This window comes from Carya illinoinensis, chromosome 9, assembly GCF_018687715.1.
Source record: "Carya illinoinensis cultivar Pawnee chromosome 9, C.illinoinensisPawnee_v1, whole genome shotgun sequence".
In the NCBI taxonomy this organism is placed as follows: Eukaryota; Viridiplantae; Streptophyta; class Magnoliopsida; order Fagales; family Juglandaceae; genus Carya; species Carya illinoinensis.
Genome location: NC_056760.1, coordinates 14,636,674 through 14,663,074, shown reverse-complemented (window position 1 = coordinate 14,663,074; position 26,401 = coordinate 14,636,674). Strand labels below are relative to the sequence as shown.

Sequence of the window (26,401 nt, the reverse complement as noted above, 5' to 3'; positions counted from 1 at the left end):
AAAGAAATCGGAGACGTGAACGTGATAAGAAAAACTATAGAAGTAGAGGTTATAGAAGTAAGTAAACTAAAAGGGATAATAATAGATATATACCGTACTACAAAAAGTGGTTCAACACAGAGAATGGTAAAGGTCCTCAAAATAAATTTTTAAAGAAAGATGAAGATGGATGCCATAGATGTGGTATGACTGGACATTAGTCTCGTACATGTCGTACAGCTAAGCACTTGGTTGACTTATACCAAGCGTCTATAAAAGAAAAAACAAAAAAGTTTGAAATAAATTTTGCTGAACCATCAAATGCTTTAGTTTCTATAGATAGAGAAGATATTACAAGTTTTGATATTTCTGATTTCTTTGAAGATTCTAGTGGTAGAGTTGATCATTTGATTGATGATGGAAGTATTTTTTTTAATTAATATATTTTCTTTATCTTATTGTAATTTTTTTTATTTTATATTTGCAATGTTTTGTAGTAATGAAAGTTTTATATATTTTGTAAAATCATGAGTCTTACTGATGAACTTTTTATCTCTGAAATGAATAATAGAAATGTATGTCTGGCTAACAGTACTAAAACTCACACAATTTTTAAAGATAAAAAATATTTTCAAAATCTAACATTGAATAAAACCTATGTTCATACCATATCTGGTTCATCGAATATAATTGAAAGCTCTGAAAAAGCTTATATTGTGTTGCCTAATGACACCAAATTTTGTATTGATGATGTTCTATTTTCTTCACGATCTAGAAGAAATTTATTGAGTTTTAATAATATACGTCGTAATGGTTGTCATATTGAAACCACCAACGAAGACAATAAAGAGCATCTTCTCATTACTAAAATAATTTTGAACCAAAATCTCGTATTAGAAAAATTGTCTGCTCTCTCATCTGGATTGTATTATACAGAAATGAGAACAATCGAATCATATGTGGTAATGCACCAGAAGTGCATTGACCCCAAAGTATTTATGACTTGACATGATCGTCTTGGACATCCGGGATCAATAATGATGAGATGAATAATTGATAATTCGTATAAGCATCCCCTAAAAAATCAGAAGATTATCTTATCCAATGAATATCCATGCTCTGCATGTTCTGAGGGTAAATTGATTATCAAACTATCCATCTCAAAGGTTGTTTTTGAATCTCCATCATTTTTACAAATGATTCATGGGGATATATGTGAGCCTATTCAACCATCAAGTGGACCGTTCAGATATTTTATGGTTTTAATCGATGCATCAAGTCAATGGTTACATGTTTGTCTACTTTCCACTAGAAATATTGCATTTGCTAAACTTTTTTCCCAAATAATTAAACTACGAGCACAATTCTCTGACTATCCAATTAAAACTATTCGATTGAATAATGCAAGTGAATTTACATCTCAAGTTTTTTATAACTATTGCATGTCAATAGGAATAGATGTTAAATATCCAGTTGCCGACATACACTCAAAATGGTTTAGCTGAATCATTAATTAAAAAGTTTCAGCTAATTGTTAGACCTTTACTTATGAAATCAAAACTTTCTATTTCTGCCTGGGAACATGATATACTTCATGCAGCATCGTTGATTCGAGTTAGGCCATCAACATATCACAAATATTCTCCATTACAGCTTGTATTTGGTCAACAACCAAATATTTCTCATCTTCGTATTTTTTGATGTACGGTATATGTTCCAATTACACCTCCGCAACGTACAAATATGAGTCATCAACGTAGACTTGAGATATATGTTGGGTTTAATTCTCCATCTATTATTAGATGTCTTTAGCCTCTTACAGAGAATATGTTTAAGGCACGTTTTGAGGATTGTCATTTTGACGAATCCATTTTCCAACATTAGATAATGAGAAGTCAGTGCTTGAAGCACGACAGGAAATTACTTGGAAAAATAAAACTCTTTCCCAATTTGATTCTCGTATAAATGAATGTAAACTAAAGGTTCAAAAGATTATTCATTTGCAAAGTGTTGCAAATCAATTACTGGGTATATTTACTAACACTAAAGGTATGGTAAAATCATATATTCCTGCTGTTAATGTTCCAGTAAGGATTGCAGTCCCTGAAAGACAAGTTTCCAAAACAGCAATAGGTGAGTCTAAGATATGCCTGAAGCGTGGACGACCTATTGGTGCAAAGGACAAAATTCATCGGAAGAGAAAAATATAAAATAAATTTGGTACTCCTGAAGAGTCCATACCCACAACACAGGCTATAAGAGTACTTGATGCTCCTGAAGAGAAATCTTCTGAAAAAAAACTCCTGAAGAGGTATTTAATGAAATGTCTTCCCTTAAAGAGGGACAAGTACATGAAAATAACGAGATCTCGATACATTTCATGAGTACTGGAGAAATTTTGGATAGAAATAAAACTGTTGTCGATAACATATTTTCATATAAAATGGCCCTTGAAATTACTAGAAGTAATGAAAAAATTGAGCCAAAAACTGTCGAAGAATGTCAACGTAGAAATAACTGGCCAAAATGGAAATCAGCTATTGAAGTTGAATTAAACTCGCTAGCAAAGCAAGAAGTCTTTGGACCAATTGTACAAACACCAAAGGGTATAATGCCTATTGGATATAAATGGGTATTTATACGTAAGCGTAATGAGAGCAATGAAATTGTGCGATATAAAGCACGACTGGTTGCACAAAGTTTCCTGCAGAAATTAGGGATTGATTATGAAGAAACATACTCTCCTGTTATAGATACAATCACATTCGAATTTTTTATTAGTTTGGTAGTTACAAAAAGATTAGATATGCAGTTGATGGATGTGATCACTGCATATTTATACGGATCATTGGATCATGACATATATATATATATATGAAAATTCCTAAAGGATATAAAATGCATGAAGCTTCTAATCTGAGTACATCCAGAAATATGTATTCTATTAAATTTCAAAGATCTTTATATGGGTTAAACCAATCCAGACGCATGTGGTATAAACCCATTAGCGAATATCTATTGAAAGAATGATTTGAGAATAATCCAATATACCCATGTGTTTTTATTAAGAAATCAGACTCCGAATTTGTTATTATTGCAGTTTATGTTGATAATCTAAATCTTGTTGGAATTCCTAAAGATGTCAAAAAAACCGCTACATATTTAAAGAATGAATTTGAAATGAAAGACCTTGGCAAAACGAAATTTTGTCTCAACGTGCAGCTCGAGCATTTATAAAATGGAATTCTCATTCATCAATCAAATTATGCAGAGAAAGTCTTGAAGCACTTTTACATGGACAAAGCTCATCCCCTGAGTACTCCAATGGTTGTTCGATCACTTGATGTGCAGAAAGATCCATTTCATCCTTGTGAAGACGATGAAGAAATTCTTGGTCCTGAAATACCTTATCTTAGTGCAAATTGGAGCCCTGATGTATTTTGTAAATTGCACTCGGCCTAATATTGCATTTTCAGTTAATTTACTTGTAAGATATAGTTCCACACCAACGCGAAGACATTGGAATGACATTAAATATGTCTTTCGATACCTCCGAGGTACGGTTGATATGGGATTATTTTATCAACATGGATCAAGTCCACAATTAGTTGGATATGTAGACGCAGGTTATCTTTCAGATTCACACAGAGGTAGATCTCAAACTGGATATGTATTTACTTATGGAAATTCTACTATATCTTAGAGATCTGTCAAGCAAACACTATCTGCTACCTCTTTAAATCACTCAGAGATCATTGCAATTCATGAGGCAAGTCGAGAATGTATTTAGCTAAAATCAGTGATTCAACATATTTAAGAAAAATATGGTTTTCTAGTGATTAATAATAGTCCAACAATTTTATAAGAAGATAATACTGCTTGTATTACTCAAATTAGAGGAGGATATATCAAAAGTGATAGAACCAAACATATTTCATCTAAATTCTTTTGTACCCATGAACTTCAGGAGAAATATGAAATTAATATTAAGCAGAAACAATCAAGTGATAATCTGTCAGATTTATTCACTAAAGCATTATCAACTGTAACATTTAAGAAGATTGTGCAGAACATTGAAATGCGAAGACTTGAAAATCTATTATCATGCACTTTTAGGGACAGTAAATGTCATGAAGACTTATGCTAATTGTACTCTTTTTTCTTCACTAAGGTTTTATCCCACTGGGTTTTCCTTTACAATGTTTTAATATTTAATAAGGCAATCTTAAAGCACTTGGTAGTACACATGAATGTTGTACTCTTTTTCTTTCGCCATTGGTTTTTTTCCACTGAATTTTTCCTTGGCAAGATCTTAACAATACATATTCTTTATATATGGTTATCCAAAAGAGGAGTGTTATAAATTTATTTCTATGACCATCTTTAGCCATTATCTTTAGCCATCAATTAAGATCAATCTTTAGCTATCAATTAAGACATATCTTTAGCCATAAATTAAGACTTAAGCTATACTTAAACTCATTTATACTTCTATATATATGGGTATCATTCAATTTTATATGATAAAGTTTTGTATTGAATAATAACTATTTCTCTTGCAATATCCTCTTTTGTAATATTATTTTTCTTTTAATTTCATAATACCCATTAATCAATACTAATTTTTAATTAATTTTCTAGAAATCTAAGGTCTAAAATTCTGGTGGCGACCTCTGTACCAAACCAACAAAACAATAAAAAAAAAAAAAAACAGTACAAACTCATAGTCCTCAAAAAATTACCGAAAAATATAAGGTAAATCCAACCTCTCCAACCCCAAAAAACCCTTCAACGATCTTTAGGAAGCAAATGGTACTCTTCATACATACTACCACCTCATTCTTCACTACACCGGAATAAAAAATCTACAACCATATTACCTTTTTTAAATTAATGAGAAATATAGAAAGAAAGACTAGAAGAAGCAATGATAAATTCTTCCACAAAATTCTATAAGAGCAATGTTACATACAATCGTAGAATTACAAACGCCACGCAATCGTTTTGAAAAAGAGTGGGGTCCACGACTAAAAAGTTAGTTTTTTTTTCATGTGAGTCCCATATTAATTCATTTTTTTCAAAACGACTGCACACCGCTTGCACAACCATAACTGCAAATATTATTTCTCATTCTATAAATACCAAACCGTGCATCTTTTTATTCTAACCCAATCTACTACAATTTTTGAGTCACATTCCATTTTAACATGTAAAAAACCCATGTTAATACACATCTTACCCCTTCCAACAGTGCCCTTACCTCAGCCTCATTATTAAGGTTTAGTTTGGCTGTTTAGATTTTTTATTTTAAATTCAAATTTTTATCTCATTATTACAACTTTTTCAAATCTCCATATAAAATATAATAAATAATTCAACTTTTTCTTAACTTTTTCAAATTTTAAAAAAATAATAATATTAAAATATAATATTTTAATATTTTATCTTAAAATTCAAAATTTTCATCTTACTACCAAACCGAACCTAAGGCCCCGCTTGGTTAACCAAAACTAAAAATCTCATCTCAATTCATCATTACAACTTTTTCAAATTCTCATACAAAATATAATAAACAATTTAATTTTTTCAAATCTCAATACAAAATTAATATTAAAAAATTATATTATAACAATATTTTATTCATTACTATTCAAAACATATAATATGTGTAACCAAACGGGACCTTAGTCCCCTAACCCAACCGAGGAATGCTATATATCATCACACACCACACATTTTATATACTTTAATATTATTTTTTATTTTATTTTATTTTTATTAAACTAATTGAGTTGTTCTACTTATTATCCATAAATTACATATTTGTTATAGAAAAATAAAAAAAAAAATTAAAATAAGTGTGGTGTGTGAAGTATGAGGATGATAAGTAGAATTATTAGATCCAAAAACTTAGAAAAAGCTGCCAAGAAACGTCCATCACATGCTTAGACATATATATTATCATAAAATGGTATATATTTTAATTAAAGCGATTTAGTCACGATGGCATCATGTGTTTAACTAATTAATATTTGCCTATATATATATATATATATATATATATATATGTTACTGCTCCTTTAAATTAATTATTATTTGCGGCCAACCTAATTACAATATTTAATAATAAAATTAATTAGTAATTGTGATTATATGAATTTTCCAAGCATGAGAAATTCCTTAAGCAATTCGTATGCATGCCATTGACTGTGATGCAGATTGAAATATTTGACGGGGATCGGACGCAATATTGGAAGAAGAAAATTATCAAAACTAGGAAGACGTCGATGATCATGATGTCTTATAGTCTGATATTCACGATCATGACAACATATACATGGTGTTGTTTGATTAAACATGAGTATTTCTGGGCGTTTGAATAAGAGTTTAAAAACGTGCCTGATTTGTTTGGAATCTATTTCAATATTGTAAAGAGAAATGATTTGTGCAGTCGGGAAATGCAGTCGGCGTGCAGTCGGCTGTAAAAAAAAAATTAATACAGGACCTACATGAAAAAAAAAAATTATTTTTATAGCTTTTTATAATTCATGCAAGTCTCCCTGAATATAAAATAATTTTTTTATAATTTTTTTTTATTCATTCCGTACAGCCGACTGCACGCCGACTGCGTTTCCCGACTGCGTGTAGCAAAGCCCTATTGTAAATGCCGGCCTTGCCCTGCCCTGTCACTTCATTTGGGTGTTGGGAAGACCAACTCTCACAGGTCATCCTCCACGTGAGCCAATTAATGTATACAGTACCGATCGATCAGTGATCACCACTTCAATTTCAGAGCTTAGACTTTTACATTTAAGTCCGACTAATCATGCATGCAGACCAAAAATTCCTACCAAAATGCACATGTACAACGAAACGAGGACCAAAATATAGAAAAAATAAGCCAATGGGCCGGCATGATCAGATTCATGCTCTTTAGCCCCTGTTCACCGACTTTGTAGAACTCTTTTGTATATCATATATGTGCCCTTGACAAGGCTGAAGTCAATCTCATCTCTTAATTATTCTAATCCCTTACTAGTTGGTCTCAAACCAATTACTAGTTGGTCGTAGTGATATATAAAAAAAATTATATTTACAACCTTAAGGTATATAAGTTTTGCATAATTTCTTTAAAAATTATACGTCAATTTGAGATCTATATGAAAAAATAATTTTTTTAATAATAAATTATATTTTTTTAAATAGAATATACAGGACTTAGAGCATTAGTAATGGCCTAGCCAAAATCAAATTTTAGCCAAATTATAGCTAAGTTTCTTAAAAATCTCATATTCCAAACTCCACAATTCTACTTTAATTTTAACCATTCCTTTTTTACTGACCAAATATAGTTAGCCTAAAGTACTGGCCAAATAATATTTTGACCATAAAATAATATTCTCATTTCTATCTTCATCGTGCACCACACCTGGAGAAACAAAACATCAACCATTATTGTTGCAGCCTCCCAAAGCTTTTTCGGTTCTTTTTCCAAGATAAGCTTTTGCTACTTGATGTTTATTGCCATAACAAATTCATTTGATTGCATGATTTTTTTTTAACATTTCAGTAAATTAATGAACATTTTCTGATTTTTCTAAATCGTGAAATTAAACCACACAGATTTTGTCGTTTTTCTTTTCCTATATTGTCTTCCACTTTTTAGGTTGCTCTGTATTGAGATTTGTTTTTTTTGAAATTTTAGAATTTGGAGGATCATATATAGTAAAATGTGGACTAAATAATCAATATTTTAATAAAATAGTGATAGATTTGAAAAGTTTGTTATTTGGTGTTATTGAAAAACAATTAGCTAAATTTATAAAAATAAATTTTCTAATCAAATTTTGACCAAATTTTGACTCGGCTACTAATAATATTCTTTATTCTAAAACTATATTTAACATTAAGAGATTGCTATGAAGTTCTTTGTACATGTTGGAAATTCAGTCATCGGACGATATGGAAGCTGTATATCCAAATTCCAATCCATGAAACCTTATTGGCAGTACTCGTGGAAACAGATCGATGTCAATTATGGTCGGCTCAGGGTAATTAGGTCCTATATATGCTAGTTCCATTCCATCCCATGTGGATGTGGGTGCCTCGCATTAAAAATAAAAAATAAAAAATAAAAAATCGTTCCCCCTTTCAGAAAATACATGTTAAAAAAATAGATAAAAATGTCGCCTCAAAATGTACCAAAATTTTAAAAATCGAAATAAGTGGGAAACATGGATTAAAATAAAAAAATAAAAAAAATAAAAAAATAAAAAAAAGAAGAAAAAGAGTGAAAACAAGCTGCATCCAACATCACCAGAAACATCTAGGAAAATGAGAAGAGAAACAGTGAAAATGACACAAATTAACTTTAAAACGCTTACAGTCCCCATCATACTTTTTTGAAGTCAACAAGATGAATAGTCTTGATGTTAAATATTAGTCCACAAGACTGAGACGGCGCTTATTGGGTTTTGTTTGGACTTCTCATCTATATTTGAGTCATTTGACTACCAAAAATTCATTCAATATATTACATATGCAACTTAAGGATCGTATTTTATCTTATCTTATTATTAAAATTTTACATAAATTTTTAAATAAAATATAATAAATAATTTAATTTTTTATATATCAATTCAATTTTTTTAAATTTTAAAACAATAATAATAATATTCAAAAAATATTATTTTAATAGTATTTTATTTAAATTTCAAGTTTCATCTAAAATTACTTCATCTCATCTCACTATCCAATCAATCCCTAAAAGTATAGAATCAGATGATCTGCTTATTATAACTTGTATATAAATCACATTGTTTATAATAAGAGAACTATTATAGTTATAAAGAAATCTTATAAAAGAAATTTATAAATTGACATAGTTTTATATAATACATTAAATTTATTTAATAATAAAAATAAATTTACAATCTAACGTACTATATCATTCACTTTCATTTATAAATTTATTTTTACGAGATTTATTATAACTAATATATTTCGTTAATAATAGATCGAAACTTTCTTAAAGAATAAGGTATTTCTATTATTTATTGAAGCACGTGTAGCAAAAATTCCAAAGGCTATAGCAAGTCTATCATGATGCACATGACTTTGGCTTGAGTGCTCAAACCATAATCATAAATTGATGTAAAAAAAAAAAAAAAACGTTTTGAATGCTTAAGGCAGGACTCGATTTAACGAGTGGAGAAGGTTGATTGGAGGAGCAATGAAAGGTTTTTGGTCTAATATTATGGCTTGTACAGCTTAGAAACCATTTTGTTTGCTTTGGACTTTTATTTGTCCACATTCTCCACCATCTTTTCACCCTCAAGTCTGCCAAATTTTTTAGGCTTCGCCTCAGGTTGCAGGGTATAGCAGAAAAAGTGTTACTTTGATGAATTTTATGACATATAGTTTAGAAAATACACTCTCCTACCAACTTGAGGGTCTCAAATGAAATAGAGAAAGACGCATCAATTCATTTATTGTTATTTATATTAAAGTTTCCAGCAACATTAAATTAATAATAAATAGTTAAAAAGTTACGTAATGTGTCTATCTCTCTCTTATTTATGACTGAAGACTTCGATCTTAATTTTTATAATAAATCAAATCTATCGCCGTTCAAAATAAATAAAATCTGGTGGAATTATGAATAGAATAGCATTAAAAAAAACATGTTTTGATGGATAATATGGAAAAAAACATACTTTACAGCCTCTAACCAAATTATAACTCTGTAAGAAAGAAGAATAGAACATTGTGTGTAAAGAGTAAAGAGCTTCTAAAATATTTTACCCACTATGTAGATCCAATTCACACAAAGAATAATAAATACTAAACGGTCTATTAAGTGTGTTTATCTCTCAGTTAAATCCAGACTTTAAATTGAGGATAAATCAGAAAGGTAGCTAAATCTGATTATCATTGATACCATGGCATAATTGGCATTTTTCATTTATTTAACTACTAACTACTAGCATTTCAGCCGGCCCTAGACTTTTCTAAGAAGAGAAGCTTTACATTCTCTCTAAAACCCAACCCAAACCAAAAACTTCCCCAGAGTGGGGTGAGAGCCGAAGAAGAGAAGCTCTACATTCTTTCTAAAACCCAACCCAAACCAAAAACTTCCCCAAAGTGGGGTGGGAGCTTTATCTCCTCCCAACTGCTATTTATTTTTCAGTTCCAATCTTTGTTTTATTGTTCATTAATTTTTTTTATTTTTTTATTTTTTTTTTTTCATGTCAAAGCATGGAAAATTGACTTTTTGATGTTTTTCGGAGGCTACGTACCCCACACGGGCTTCGTCAGCCACCAATTTTTCATATTGCTGAAGGTTTCGTCAAAAGGAGCGGCGCGTGCTCCTCACATGCGAGTTAAATCACACATGCAGATCCCACACGCCACCACACAGGAGGATTCTATAGCCAACACGTGCGGTGATTTTGGGTCCAGCAACTTCAACACCTTCAGGATTGATGGTCTGTCACTCTCCTAGAGTGGCACGTGACACGCAGCACTAAAGCCCCTATGTGCAGTCTATTTTTAGTTTTCTTGTGTATTTCAATTTTCTGTAACTTTATTTTTGTTCAATTATTTGTGTTAGGTAAAATAAAAGAAATAGACTATTGGACTTTTGTTCATAGTAAGAGAACCCTCTCATTCTTTGGAGGATGGGAGATGGGGGATGGTTTCCCTCTCTTCCTTTAGAGGTTGGGGGATAGTTGTTACCTCAGACAAACTGGTATGGATATCTCTATTTTTACCGAATCTCATATCTCATTCAGGTTTTGTCAGTAGAGAGTTTTTAAAAGTTAAGACAATGTCAGTCACAAAAAAATTTATGTACGAGGAAAACTCTTTAAAGATGAGTAATTTGATTTATAATCTAGATATTTTTCTGTATTCATCAGTTACAGATATAGCTTTGGATTTCATGAAAGAAATAAAATCTATTTCCTATTAAAAAAAAGTAAGAAAAAAGAAAAAGAAGAAAAATTACTAGCATTTCAGATTCAGGAATTAATCTGGCCTGGGCTTGGCCCAAGTGAGCCGGAACTTCAAACCAGACGATGACGATTTATCCAACAAGCAGATCAATCCTTAACAACCAAAAAAAAAAAAAAAATCTGATTTATTTAGGTTAATCTAAAGAGAAATGATGTAGGCTACCAAAAGATTATCCATTACATGGACTTCAATTGGGCCAATACGCTTCAACTTTAGAATAGATAAAATAATGTGTATATATAGCCAAGTAACCGAAGGTGATCCAAATGCATGATTTTTCAATGATATAAGTTGCTAAGAAACAGTATGGAGGTGATGTTTTCCAGTTGAAAAAATCTCTTCATCATTTTTTTTTTCTCATCATTCTCTTATTATTTTATCTATTTAAAAAAAAAATAGATAAATATATAATCTACATAATAAATTTTTTTAATAATCGATATTATTATTTTTTAAATAGTATCGATTATTAAAAAAAATTATATAGAACTTACTCACCTTAAAATTATATTTAACATTACTCTTTAATAATTATTTTGACAATGGACTAATCAATTTTAGTTATTTCTCAGATTCTGTATTTTTAAATAAAATTTGATTTATCAAACTAAAGTAGTACTTCGAAGTTCGAACGGCAAAGTATCAATTTTTTCAGCCACAACTTTACAAAATGAGCCGCCAACGAAATTGGCGAAAGAATTCCCATACAATCTACCTATCCCACCTTTCATTTTAAATCCCAAATCCATTTTTGAACCCACCTTCAACACGAGTCATTAACAGTGGCAGAACGGGCAATTTCTTTTTAAGAGATCAACTTTTCTATCTCACAAGATATTTGTATAAAATGAAAAAAAATATATATTATAAAATCATAAAGCATAATTAAATATAAAATTAAATCTCGATAATTTGTCAAATAACGTATAAATAAAATTTTAAAAACACAACTTAATAATTGTTTTAGGTTTTTTACGACAGTATTTTATAGAATAATATTCATTCATGTAAATATAAAATATTTAGAAATTATTTTCTTCATAGAAACTATTAAGCAATCTTTTAGAATAACATCCTTTTATTCTAATTTCTAAACTAGTTTATCAAATTTCATGTAAAATTCATCTATTTTGATGTCACATTAAGCATAGAATGTTATAATTAAGATCTTAAATAAACTTTTCATTGCTTAATGAAGTTTAGAGGATAAGTCATCTTCACTATTTTTCATATAAATCATCAATCTTAAATTCTTAAATGATTTTTCTTATATTTTCACTTTGAATTCTATATAAAGAAACTTAATATTGTATAATAAAAAACTTTCTCTCTCATTTTCCTCCCTGGGTGTTTTCTCTCCCCTTTCTCTCTTTCTCTCGTTTTTACAGTGCATCGATTCTTCACGCAAAATCAAAGTGGAACTCCACGATTTCTCTCCTTTCAAGTTCGTGCGAGCTTCTTCTCTTTTTTCTCCCTGCATTTTTTGCTCTCCCCATTTCTCTCTTTCTTTTTGTAATGGCAATGCACTAATTCTTCCTCTCCTCTTTTCTTCACGCAAAATTAGAGTGAGGCTCCATACTGGTTGGCAAGCTTTCAACTTGGTGTGACCTTCTTCTCCTTTCAAGTTCATCTCCTTTCTAAATCTCCTGCAACCCTAGTTTCAAGAAGAAATGCAACTGGTCAACACTGATGGGGGCTTTTGCTCTCAATGAGCGGCTGGGAAAAAGGGTATTGTGTTTAATTTTTTTTTCGACCCAACATGCATTGTTCTAACTTTGTTTTATTATTATTATTTTTTTTTTTGGCTGATTTGCTCAGGCGCAATCAGTGTTACAGATTGTCAAGCAACCACTCAGAAAATGGTATTTTGTTTTGCATTTCTGTAATGTATTGATGGTATATTTCTAGATTTGCATCCCCAGTGTATTGGATTGAGCATATAAACACAAATTGGATTGAGCAGACTATAATGTTGTTCTCTCATGCATGCTTATTGTTTGACTATAATGTATATACAGATCGAATTTGCATCCCCATTCTTAGTTATCCTCTCACGCATGCTTCTGTAGTTTGACTCATGTTGTTCTCTCATGCATGCTTATTGTTTGACTATAATGTATATACAGATCGAATTTGCATCCCCATTCTTAGTTATCCTCTCACGCATGCTTCTGTAGTTTGACTCATGTTGTTCTCTCATGCATGCTTAGTTGTTCTCTCATGCATACTTCAGATTGAGCATGATTGAGTGCTAAATGTATCATGCTAATGCAATAATGACTTCCAATTGTTAGTGTTATCTCTTGGGGATTTTGATGAAAAGCCTTCAAGAGTATTCTATTTCAATAATAAGAAAGATACAGTGCAGACCATATCATTGAGATGATAAGTAACATTCCTAAAAAAATAATCCTCTAATGAATATCCGGTAATACCATACTACTAATGCCACATAAGTGCAAACCAAAGATCACCTTTGTCCCTAATGACTAATTAGTCTCATATTGTTCAAAATTTTGTCTATAGTGTAAGCAATGACTAAATCAGGTCATTATCTGAAGATATATTTTGTGTGACTTAACTACATCGAGCTTGGCAAGAAAAGTGACATTTCATAAGGATACAAAGGTCAGTTGGAACCTCAGGGATACTTAGAATAAGTAAAATACCTTCACTTCAACTTTACAAGTATCAAGGAGGGATATAGCTAGAAGGCAGAAATGAGAGAATGGGCGATGAAGGTAGATCGCGATAGAGGTGCATAACTGGAATTTGATAAGAGAAAGTTCAAAACAGAAATCATGAGTAGGGATCTTTCTGGCATCAATGCCATGCAGCAAGCCTACTTTCATAAAATTCAGAGGAAAATTTTTAATGAGTTCATGAATAATTTGAAAGTTACATTCAAATGATTTCAAATTTTCATCTTTTAGTGACTACCTAGCTACAAAACTTCTTTATAAAGCATGTTGTTGGGTAACCACTATGAATGGTGAATATATTTTTTTAAAAATGAAATTGTATTTTGGAACAGTGACTTCTTGGAAAGGTTAACTCTATGTGGGCTAATTGTATTTTGGAAGTGTTTGAGATTGGAAAATCAGAATGGCAGCAACTTTTTGTGGACTGATCTATAACTTGTGTTATTGATTTTGTGAATGACAACAACTTGTATTGATAAATCTAAATGTATTTTTGTTATTTATTTTGTGATGCGCTGATCTATAACTTGTGGGCTGATCTAAAACTTGTGTTATTTATTTTGTGATGGTTGGAATTGTATTTTGATTTTAGGGATGAGTGAAAACAATTGAGGCTTGGGATGGACTTTGTGATTTGTATTTTGATTTGATGATTGTATAACTTGTGTTATTTATGCTCGGCCATGCATATTTCATAAAGACAAATTCTATTTACAGTCATGAGTAGTAACTGCATGTGCAGTCCCATTAATGAATGGGGATTAAAGGAAAAAATTATTTTAAAAAAGATATTATTGTAATTTTAAAAAATTTTAAAATATAACTATATGGGTTTACATGAGCAATCTAAAAGATGGGGACTGTATGTAGACTAACTCTTTCATAAATGCTCGATAATGTCGGCTTGGAGTTGGGAATGAGTGCCTCTATCTCTAATACGATGATGTTGCGCAATGAATTCCATAAATTCAAGTATATTATCATGTGAAAATGGCTCAGATGGAGTATCATTATTGAGTTCATAATTGAATTGGTCAGCCCTAAGATATAGATGATGTTCATCTTCAATGATCATATTGTGCAAGATAATGCATGCGTATATAATATCTTCAACAAAAAGAAGAGTTGGCAAAATATATTTATTAGGTAATTAGGTTGAGAAAAAAAATTAATTTCAAATCAATAATTTAAGTATCAAATTAAATTATTAATATAAATATAGTTAGTGTAATTGTAAAATATAAAAAATAAATTAAAAATAATATTATATTATTATTTTGATGAATAAAATAGCTAATCAAATGTGAAATTATGGATAGGAAAGTTTTAGATTTATGAAAAATATGTATTTCTCATCAAATTTTGAAAATAACTTTGATGAAATCAATGTGGATTCTCTACGTGTTGTAATATCCCTCCAACCATCAATGGTTAATAAAAATCAAACAATCTCATATCATCTTATACAATCATTATAATATTTTTAAATTCTCACACAAAATATAATAAACAATTCAACTTTTTTAAATTTTAAAATAAAATTAATATTAAAAATTATATTATAATAATATTTTATTTAATTTTATTATTATAATTTTATTATTATTTAATAATAATATTATATTATAATAATATTTTATTTAATTTTCAACGTCTTTATCTCATCTCACCTACCTAACAATCCAACTTGAATGAAAAATTATTGTTGATGGGAATCCTATCTGTTGCCATTCCGGAACTAATATCTTCTCGATCTTTTTGGGCTCTGAGAACTTGGGAGGAGATTGGCATCTCAATCCAACTTGCACGATTTTTGGTAAGACCCCTCATTTGCAATAAACCCGTGTCATTTTTGCTGTTGGTATCGGTTCAAAATCAAGTATCATAATCATCAGTTTCATGTAGTCGTTCATCTAGTTACCTGGATAATTTGAGCAATCTCCTTTTGGGGATGGATGAATATCTTCTGTTTGAGAATGATACAGTTAGCCTCTATTTTTTCCGTGAGAGTTTAACTTTAAAACTTCTACCTACCTCCCTCTGCATTTGGAATGTCATCACTCTCTGTAGTAAAGCCTTCAGTTTTGAGGAACGTTACTGTTGAGTCTTGGGAGTGCCCTAAATTGTAAGGGGTGATCCACTTGGAAATTGCCTTACTATGTCCTTGCCCATATAGGTTTATGGTTTCCTAAAAGCTTTCATCTAAACAGTGGCAAAACTAGGATTTGGTTCGGGGGTCAATTGGCAAAGTGTACGGTATGTGTCAGTATAAGTAATATGTATTTTTTGCACGTGACTATATAAAAATAATAATCATACGTCATAAAATTATACAATTATTCTTAGTTTACTCATATTTTTCTCAGCTTTAAGAAAAATTATAGATCAAGAATAAACCTGAAAAGCACCTAATGATATAAAAGTCATTAGATTTTTATTGTATAATTTGTATAATTGTATCTATTAATAAGTGAACAAAAAAAGCATGTGAATAACTAATAAATTATTCACAAAAGGAAATAATTCATCACATACTCTTTCTATCTCTCTAGAAACTTCTCATCAATCATCTAGCCAGATAAATCTGCTACCCATATTCAAGAATCTTCCAGATTTTTTTAATTATTACATAAACTCTTTTGAAGCTTCTAGCTAGTCAACTGATTTATTATGTGGTTAAAAACATCTCAAAGGTTGTAAAAGGAAGATTCTATATAGGTGATAGGCAAGAAACTCAATGAAGTCGAGAATGACCCAGATGAGGAAAAAAATAAAAAATCATGTAACTATGTAAGCTTAGAAAGACAATAAAAACTTATAGGATATTATTGATATGAAACAAAACAAACCGCACAATGCACACCGAAGGCAAATAAAGAGAGAGAGATCAAATATTTTACCCGTTCTACTTTTCGTGTCTCTGGTATTGGGGTAGACTTCCGAGTTTTGTGGATTTTTTTTGTGCTTTGCTTCCTCTCATCTCAAATATAAAAAAAGAATTGTTTATGCTATCTCTCAAATCCATTCAGTCTGATAAAAGGAATGGTATTTGACTGGGTACATGGCATAGAGGTAGTCAAGTAGGCTTTTTAGCATGTTGTGTCAGTGCTACTCTCAAATTTGTTTGGATGTGTCAATGCTACCCTTTCAGGCTCAAATGGTGAAAGCTGAAAGACGAAAGCATATTGTATCATGTGTGAGTTAGACTTTTTAGTATGTCAAATCAATACTATTATGTTAATGGACTTAAGGATATTTGAGTAGTACACCATGTGTTTGAGTGTTGGGGGGGCAATCTTAAATATTTTAAGAATATTTACACTTAAAATTGTAATTATACAATATACAATCTACAACACATTTCTGCCCCTGCATCTAAACCTTTTGAAATTATGAGAGTTTGCAAGCATATTGTTCGAAATTAGATTGGGTTGTTTATGTCACGAGCGTCAGAGTTTCTCAGATTTATTTTATGACATACTGCTCACGCCATCCCTGTATGTTATAGCTGTTGTTGTTTTTCTCCTTGGTCATAAATGAATGACCTCATTTCATTTTTGTTTCTAAAATCGTCCCCATTTTACTCCAAGCTGTGACCATGGATATTGTTGGGGCTATTCTTGGGGTGCTAAATTTACCGTGGAAGTCCCTTGGCAGACAGGTCTCTTATCTGCAAAATGTTGAGAAACTTCTGAAGACACTTCATGTCAACATGGAAGACCTAAATGTTCGAGCAAATGACTTTAAAATGGAGATGAATACGGGTATAGCATACTTGAGTAAGAAACCAAGAAGTGAGGTACAGTCGTGGCTCAAACGTGTGGAAAAGTTAAATGATGAAGTGAATATCTTAGAGAATGAAATCGGCATTAGGGGAAAATGGTTGAAAGGGGGTTTTCCTAATTGCTATTCACGTCATAAGTTCGGAAAACAACTTGTGCAGAAGATCAAAGACTTGACTGAGCTTCAAGGAATGGGAGCATTTCCAAATGGCTTATTCATTAATTTATTGCCTGATGCAGGAAGACTTATGCCAACAACAGGGATTATAGGTGAAACAATCCCAAGGAAGGTTCTACATGAGATTTGGCAATGTCTGGTGGATGCCAATATCAATAAGATAGGTGTCTATGGTATGGGTGGTGTTGGAAAGACAACTATCATGATGCACATTAATAATCTACTCCATGAATCTCAGATGTTTGATAATGTTATTTGGGTGACTGCATCAAAAACCTTTGACTTGAGGAAATTACAGATTGACATAGCAAAAGCAGTAAACTTGGACCTGGAAGTTGGATTTGAAGACAGTATGATTAAAAGATCAACCGTATTATTTGAGCATCTACAGAGAATGAAAAAATTTACATTAATCATAGACGATTTATGGAGTAAATTCACCTTGGAAGAGGTGGGGATCCCGCAACCGAATAAAGAGAATGGTTGTAAATTAGTATTCATTACTCGACTACTGGAAGTATGTCGGGGCATGGAGACACACAAGGAAATCAAAGTGGATGTCCTCTCTGAGGCAGAAGCCCAGAATTTGTTTGCTAATAAAGCAGGAATGGATGAGTTTAATTCAGATGAAATTGTTTCCACTGCAAAGCTAATTGTTGAAGAATGTGGCGGTTTGCCACTTGCAGTCGTCACTGTAGGACGAGCTATGAGGAAAACCAATGATGTAAGAGTTTGGAAGAATGCACTGGAAGAGCTGAAAAGCTCAAGGGCAGAAATTGAAGGCATGGAAGGCGATGTTTTTGCACGCCTGAAATTTAGCTATAACCACTTGAAAAGTGACAGAGTCCGGGCTTGCTTTTTGTACTGTGCATTGTATCCTGAGAATTACAAAATTGATGTTGAGGAGCTGGTCGAGTACTGGATGGCAGAAGGTTTAATAGAAGAAGTCTGGGATAGGGAGCATGAGATCAACAAAGGCCATGCATTGCTTAAGGAACTCAAAGATGCTTGCCTGCTGGAGGATATTGTAACAGGGTATGTGAGAATGCACAATATGGTGAGGGATTTAGCAATTAGAATGGCGAGGGATCGTCCTCGGTTCATGATCAAAGCTGGTGTTGGTTTGAAAAGATTGCCAAGAACATGGGTGGAAGATGCAGAGAGGGTCTCCCTAATGGCTAACAACATTGCAGTTCTTCCAGATCATCCCATTAGCATGAATTTAACAACTTTGCTCCTGCAACAGAACCCCTTCTTGAAGAGTATCCCAGATTTATTCTTTCGGAGCATGCATAACCTTAGAGTACTTGACCTGTCCGGTTCTTCAATTACGTCACTCCCAGATACTCTTTCCAGTCTACAGAATCTCCGTGCACTCCTGTTACGTCTTTGTGAGCTTCAAGAGTTACCATCACTAGCAACACTGAAAGAGCTAAGGGTGTTGGACCTTTCATATACATCAATCCAATGGTTACCACATGGAATTGAAAGCTTGGTAAATCTCAGGCGACTTGATCTTTCTTATACTGAACAATTAAGCATGTTTCCTGCTAGGGTTATCCCAAACCTGACGCGCCTAGAAAATCTATCAATGTTTCATAGCAAATGGAGATGGTCATTGCCTCCGCAAGGAAAAGAGAGAGAAACAGATTTTGCAGAAATCACCAACTCCTCACATCTAACTAATCTTGGTCTTTCCTTCGAGAATACACACAGCTTCAACCACTATGTGAGATCTGGACACTGGAGAGTTCTGAAAGGCTACCACCTTGGTATAGGACTTTTATCAGGCCTTTTACCTATTTCTGAAGGAACTTGTAGTGTAGAAGTTCAAGGCTGTAACCTCATTACCAATGGAAGTTTACTCAAGCTCCCAGACAGCACTCAGGAGTTGGCATTACAGGGCTGTCACGACATTGATATTCTATCCAAACTGACAAGCATATCATACTTGAAGAATCTGAAAGACTGTTACGTCTCCAGTTGTAACAGGTTAGAGTTCCTAATAGTGGAAGATAAAGACTATTTTCCAAACCTGGAGAAATTGACCCTCCGCAAGCTGCCTAACTTAAAGGCAATTTGTAATGGAACTGGGGCAGATAGTGCATTTTCAAAGCTAAAAGCCGTGCATATCCACAACTGTAACAAACTTAGATACATATTTACATCTGGGTTGTTACGGTGCCTCCAAAATCTTGAAGAGCTTGAGGTGTGGAATTGTCATTCAGTTGAGGACATAATTGAAGTGGAGGAAACTATTGGAGTAAATGGTAACACATTTCCTTCAATAACGATTCCAAGGCTACGTGTGCTGTACTTATCCTATTTACCTGAATTGAAATCCATCTCTAAAGGGTTATTAATTTGCAATTCATTGGGTTGTATTGATTTATGGGGCTGTGAGAAGCTAAAGAAACTGCCTTTCTCAATGGACAAGTTGCCTTTCTCCGTCAAGCACCTCAAGGGAAGCAGAAAGTGGTGGGAAGATTTGTACTGGGATGAGCCTAGTTGTAAGAGTCTTTTACAACCCTTCTTTGAGGGAGAAAAATGAAAAGAAACGCATTAAATATGGACTATGTAGCTGGCGCAGGGCAAGTCCTATTGATTGGTGATTAAAATTTAATCTGACATTGAACTGCCACTTGATTAATGGCTTCATCAGCACGGTATTCAACATGTTCAACTTCAAGTTCAGGGAATCGAGAAAACACTAGTTTTTCATCTGGAATTTTTGTACTGATTCACAAGCCATCACAATTCACATCTTCGGGATTTTGATGAATTTTAAACTTTGCAAAAAGTTTCATTCAATGTTGACTTGAGGTTGATTCATGGAAATTGCAGCATTGTGAATCTCTCAAAATGCTGGAGTTCAGACTTCCAGGTGAGTCTGAGATAGTGCCTGTGCCTCCATAAGTAAACAGTTTGTTCATTGGTGCCTGACCACCAAAATTGTAGCTGACATTTCTTGTTGGTAGATATTGGCTTGCTGCTTCACAAAGAGAGGAGACCTCACAGTAATCTTGTTAGATCGCACTCATCTTGACCTTTTTATCAAAAGCAAGAAGGGCAGTAGTGTACGATTTTTACTTCCGAGTCAGGGATTTTTACTTCCGTGTCTATATTTATGTATGTACACATCATTGGCCTCTTCAGCAACCAAATAATCTTAGCTGAAGGCACCGATCCCTTCGGTGGATATTGGCCGGGTTAAGATGGCTGAATCGATAGATTCGATAGACTGAATCCAACAACCAAGACCAATCCAACAAACCCTAGTCATCAAATTCACAACAATCAGTATTTCAACTCAGTTGTATATCCAGGGATGGAGAGAAACCGGTAAAGGTGTTACCGAAAAGGAAGACGATGGGAAAGAAAGGGTGAACGGAATTTGGCTCAATGACATACTTAAAACAGTATCCTTGTCAAGAGAATATACAGGGAATGCAAAGTAGCTTTGGTATATTTATGAAAATATCTTATGGTCATTACAGAAGTTTGAACTCTTCAATATAAATCTGGAACCATAAGTGAGATATGTTATTCTGATGACAAACTGATTCCTGAAACTTAACTTTCAACCAAATAATGAACAAGAAGCAGCAGCATCTTGTTACAGCCTTGGTGCAATACGAGGACGGTCCCATTCAGTCACAATGTGGTCACGGGTAATCTCTTTGAGTGATCGGCAACCGCTTAAAGCCATAGTTAATTCAAACTCATCACGAAGCATCTGAAGTACTTTTCGCACACCAGCCTCACCTTCAGCAGCCAATGAGAACACCACTGGTCTTCCAATCTGAATTAGGACAACATGATCAAATGAATTTCAACCAATTGTGAAAAACTGTTAGTTCATACCTCATGAGTTTCTACAACATTTCTCAAAGAGTTTTTATTCTAAAAAGTTCCCACAAAAAATTCCCACTGTTTCCAAAACTAGGAAGTTCCATTCCTAGTACCTTTAAGATCTTATTACTGTTGAAATTACACATTTTTTAGTCATTAATTCTGATATTAAAATCAGAGGCAAGTAAAAATTTCTTTGTTGGTTGATTTAGTAGCAATTTCTTTTCATCGCTAAAATGGCCATGCAGCACATATGTATATATATATATATATATATATATACTCACGAATATCCCAGATGCTCCAAGAGCCAATGCTTTAAAGACATCTGTCCCACGCCGAACTCCACCATCCAGAAAAACAGGAACTCGGCCTTGTGCAGCTTTGACAACCTAAATCATCCCAATCAGAAGCATAATGTTAGAACATTATAAGGTTTGAATTCAAATGAATGCAACTTAAACAAATTCTCCTGCCATAAGGAGAATAATATCAAGATAAGGGAAAACTGAGCGAGTACGATTAAGAATAAAATTGATATAGAAAACAACACTTTTTCTAAATCTTACCCAAGATTACTTAAAAAATTCGTGTATAATTTCGAAATATTAGATCAGGAAAGCCAATGTTACAGTGCTAGGATTGAACTTCAGGACACTAAAAAATATATCAACAATAATATTTTAAAAAAAAAAAAAAAAAGAGGAATAAAAAAAAATGTGAATCGCAGAACTAAGCATGATAAAAAAAAACTGGATCACCTCCACCCCATAGTTAAATATGCTCAAAACTCATGATGGATAATTGAAATGATGAGAAATTATGCTGAAGTAAAGAATGTTACCTCTTCCAAAGCCATAATAGTTGCAGGAACATAATCAAGTTGGCGAGCTCCATGATTGGACACAATGATTCCTGCAGCTCCAGCTTGTACGGCTAACCTTGCTGCATTTATGACAAGGATTTTGGGGGAGTTAAACTAAAAGATTTTAGGAAAATATAGATAGAAAAATGTCAGAAAGAGATGGTTTTTTTAATTTAAATGAATTTCATTTCAAAGGAGGAAAAAGGGGGGGGGGGGGGGGGGGGGGGGAGTGTTCGGAATACATACCATCCTCAGCAGTAATTACGCCCTTCACAAGAATTGGTAAATTGGTGATTGTCTGAAGCCACTTCACATCCTGTCAAATAAATGAAGATAATTTAAAATTTTTATTGTCTCATAGTTCAAATAATGTTGTAATTTAACTGAAAGGTATCTAAAATATTTTAAATAACTTCATATGTCATTTTAAATGAAATATGTTTAAAATATTTCGCAGCCATCATACCTTCCAGCTGAGAGACCGATCAATTTGTCCAGCAACGTATGAAGCTAGTCCAGAATCATCGGACTGCAGATTCACCCAGTGTACAATCATTGAAAAACTAGATATACAATAAACGAATGACAAGGAAAAATGATTGTTTGATATAAAAAAAAATTATAAAGATCAGCCACCTTATCCATCTTCCCGATATCCAGTCCCTCAAAATTCTTCAATGTCAAAAATGGTGGCAACACAAATCTGAAGGAGGATCCACAAAACAATTAAGTTTCTTATGTCACAGCAAGTATGTGGTTCATTTTATATAACTCTTCCGCTAGATCTAATCATTATATAAGAAATAGTGGGACAAACTAAGTGAACATTTGTAATTCTTTCTCCTTTGTTTATTTCCAAATTGTATTTTTGAATGAACGTTCACCTGTTCTTAATGTCAGCCTCCCTGCGGCCAAGCCTTGGAGTGTCCACAGTAAGGGCAATTGCCTTGAAACCAGCCCTTTCAGCTCTCCTTACAAGCTGTGCAACCACATTTCTGTCTTTATACACCTGAAGAAAGCAGAGCAATCAATGCGAAAATGAATAACTTAAACAATAGATGAAAAGCTTTCAAGCATCACATACTTGGGGACATAATAAACATTAATGATTCTAAAAGTAGCAAGAAGAAACACATTTTCATGATGATCTCCTAAAAAGTAGCCAGAGGGGCCACTATTTTGGATCTCAGTGCCTGTATTTTGAAACTATAATAAGCCAACCTTCATTAGAAAAAATAAAATAGCAACAAGTAAGTTAAAAATTGAACAGCCTAAGTGGGAGTTGAGAATGTGGGGGCATTCATGGACTATTTTATATTTATACATAGGAAACAAAATCCAGCTTTGTAAATAGTGAGATTTGTATGATAACTCCTTGAGATGCCAAGCCAAGAACAATGACAGTCTCTAAAACCAGTGATTTTGGCAAAATTTTAGTGAAAGAAAAAGAAAAACTAGCAACAAACGTGGCCGATGATCTCTAGCACTCACATAGAGTTGGAAAAAGCGAATGCCGGGTCCTGTTGAAGCGACCTCTTCAACGCTGGAAGTAGCCCATGAGGATAACGTCTGAAACAACCAATCATGCATATATTGAATGGGGGAGACATGTAAATATGGATCTCAACACATGAAAGCCAACTCTATGAAGGAGTTGCAAGAAAAGATTAAATTCAGTCTAGACAAAAGAACTCAAAGAAACTTGGGGAGAAAACAAACCATGATTGTGCCAGCTGCGGATGCTGCTCTTGCAGTTGCATACTCTCCTGCATGAAAATATCATATTGAGTGGATGATCAAGCTAACTCTATCAAGGTGCCAAATATCCTTATAAACTCTTCACGACTCTCTCTCTCTCTCTCTCTCTCTCTCTCTCTAAGTATAAACTCTTCAGAATTCTTATGAAGTTATAAGAAAAAATAGTTCCTAGAAAGTGCAGCTACACCATTCCAATGGATGATGTTGAAATGGGCCACATAAAAGAATCTGCACTCAGAGTTACCAACAACTTTATATTCTATTTAAAATTAGAGATTGAAAGCAGGCTAAAAGAGATGGTCAAAAGCAACTATATATGAACTGACTTTCAGCTGCATTGTAGAAGCACCTTTACCTAGCACTGACAATGCTCTGGAGTAATATACCATGCCTCTTAGACACTGAATAGTTTCCAGCAGAAATTTAAAAGGAAACAGAAAAAAAGGGTGACAGAAGAAGAAAAAAAATATTGGGACTCTTCTAAAAATTGAAGTTGCAAATAAGATACAAGAATGCTCTTTGTACCAAAATGAGAGCAGATTGAGCGAGCAAGATGCATATTGTGGCCATTACAGATTATACCTTAAAAGTTTCCTGTAGTGACCCTAAGATCATCTCTAATGTGTGAAGATTGTACAGATCATGAGCATACTGTGTACTAGTATTGCGCACACATGCATATTTATATATATATGCATACTATATGGTAGGGAAGTCTTCTATACATACACATCCAAATATATATGAACATAGAACAAGCCCAAGATAGCAGAAGTACATACCCTCAGGATGAGCCATCTTCTGCATGGCTGTAGGAGCAATCATGATGGGCATTGAGATTTTGAAGCCCAAAACAGTTGTGGCCATGTCTATCTTGCTTACATCAATTAGAATACGAGGTCGAAACCTATTTTCAGTAAACAAAAATAAATTGTTAGAGAAGATGTCCAATAACAAATTTGAGATAAAGAAATGAGAGAATCGAAAACAGCCTACAATTGGGAAGAGGAAAACTAAAATTTCTTTTCAGGAAAGAGAGAAGGAAAATCTCAAGTAATAGATATCAAAGCAAAAGCATGGGTCAACAGAAAAAGCCAAAATAAACACATAAAACCAGAAGGAAGACTACTTTTGGGGTCACCACCAAGAGAATAGCTTACAAAATCCTCGAGAATGCATTCCGATTCTCCTGAAGAGTCCATTGGTCCTCTGCTCCTGATGCATAGTAGTCATAAACCATCTTCGGCAATTTTGCCTTGGCAATTGCTTCATATTCACTGACATTAGTGATCTCCATCTTTCCAAATAACTGTTTATGCTATCCCCAGAATATTCTGAACGAATTGAAACAACATCAAAAAGTTTGAGGTCAAATAAAAAAAGTGTGAAGTATATGATTAAGATTTTGAGAAAGCATCCATAAAAAAGATAAAATAATGCAAAAAAAAAATAAGACTCTGCAGTGCATCTAATTCTGCTATATGCACATAATATTGAAAGAGCTTCACACTACATATAAACAGTGTTTAGCCACCCTGCAATTGCACTTAAAAGAGTTTCCACCACCTGTTTATAACTGTCCTTTCCAAAGATTCATCGGTCCCCAAGGATGAAAATAGGATGTGAGCGTTTTATTTTCAGGATACGAATGTTCTTTATTGGTATAACTTTAGTCTCACGCACCCCTCACTGACGGGAATGAAAGTGTCACTAGGGGCCATTGGGGTGAACATTCAAACTTTACTGGAGAAAGTTTTACCGAAAACACAATAAACTGCATGAAATCAAACAACGGTAAAACCAAACACAATCCGAGACTGAAATCCAAAATCATGCTATACGCAAACCTCCAACTCTGAAGATATCCTGTCCCAGAAAAGTGCTCAAACAGAGAACTTGCAATCATTAAAGACTAGAAAAAAATGAATATAAAACTCCAACTGATTTCAATATAAAACGAAAAGACCTTTTAACTACTGCATCTAACCCATAATTTCTGATTCAAAGAATCAAACATACATGTTAATAATCTCACAATAACACAAGTAAGCATCATGCACTGAAGGCCCAAGTAAAAGAAGACCGAAGATAAAGCAGACAACAAACCTTTGGCACTGGAGAAGGAAGAATGAATAAAGGGATGCTAGGGAGAAGAGGCGAAGATAATGTTGAGGGGCTGGGGGGGTGGACAGAGAGGAAGAGAGAATGAATGTCCAAGTAGCATAAACATACAAATAGAGCGCAGAAAGAGGAGAGATAAAATATAGAA

The 26,401-nt window shown here is 33.1% G+C and overlaps 2 protein-coding genes across 5 annotated transcripts; one reads left to right on the top strand and one right to left on the bottom strand.

The window, feature by feature from the left end:
* The first annotated feature begins 15,373 nt into the window (after positions 1–15,373).
* On the top strand, positions 15,374–20,746 carry LOC122275675 (probable disease resistance protein At4g27220). 3 transcript variants are annotated; one of them, XR_006228625.1, is made up of 3 exons: positions 15,375–15,513; positions 17,288–20,541; positions 20,636–20,746. XR_006228625.1 is itself a non-coding variant. In XM_043084830.1 (2 exons), the coding sequence occupies exon 2, from the start codon at positions 17,410–17,412 to the stop codon at positions 20,206–20,208; it is 2,799 nt and encodes a 932-aa protein (XP_042940764.1). In that variant the 5' UTR covers positions 15,374–15,513; positions 17,355–17,409; the 3' UTR covers positions 20,209–20,746. The 3 variants fall into 3 exon arrangements, 2 of the variants coding, with proteins under 2 accessions (XP_042940764.1, XP_042940763.1); XM_043084830.1 differs by having other exon boundaries at positions 15,374–15,513; positions 17,355–20,746; XM_043084829.1 differs by having other exon boundaries at positions 17,288–20,746.
* Positions 20,747–21,096: 350 nt separating this feature from the next.
* On the bottom strand, positions 21,097–26,401 carry LOC122275676 (peroxisomal (S)-2-hydroxy-acid oxidase). 2 transcript variants are annotated; one of them, XM_043084831.1, is made up of 12 exons: positions 26,239–26,401; positions 25,293–25,466; positions 24,915–25,039; positions 24,094–24,140; positions 23,866–23,943; positions 23,259–23,383; positions 23,011–23,077; positions 22,841–22,903; positions 22,621–22,690; positions 22,354–22,454; positions 21,797–21,901; positions 21,097–21,459 (listed from the first exon to the last, which is right to left on the bottom strand). In XM_043084831.1, the coding sequence occupies exons 2-12, from the start codon at positions 25,427–25,429 to the stop codon at positions 21,274–21,276; spliced, it is 1,104 nt and encodes a 367-aa protein (XP_042940765.1). In that variant the 5' UTR covers positions 25,430–25,466; positions 26,239–26,401; the 3' UTR covers positions 21,097–21,273. The 2 variants fall into 2 exon arrangements, with proteins under 2 accessions (XP_042940765.1, XP_042940766.1); XM_043084832.1 differs by lacking the exon at positions 26,239–26,401 and adding an exon at positions 25,699–25,879.

Coding starts and splice junctions, on each gene's coding strand:
- LOC122275675 (XM_043084829.1), top strand. CDS start 17,296: ATGGATATTGTTGGGGCTATTCTTGGGGTGCTAAATTTACCGTGGAAG.
- LOC122275676 (XM_043084831.1), bottom strand. CDS start 25,429: ATGGAGATCACTAATGTCAGTGAATATGAAGCAATTGCCAAGGCAAAA. Junction 22,904..23,010: donor ATATCGGGAAGATGGATAAG/GTGGCTGATCTT, acceptor GTGAATCTGCAG/TCCGATGATTCTGGACTAGC. Junction 22,691..22,840: donor ATCGGTCTCTCAGCTGGAAG/GTATGATGGCTG, acceptor TTTATTTGACAG/GATGTGAAGTGGCTTCAGAC.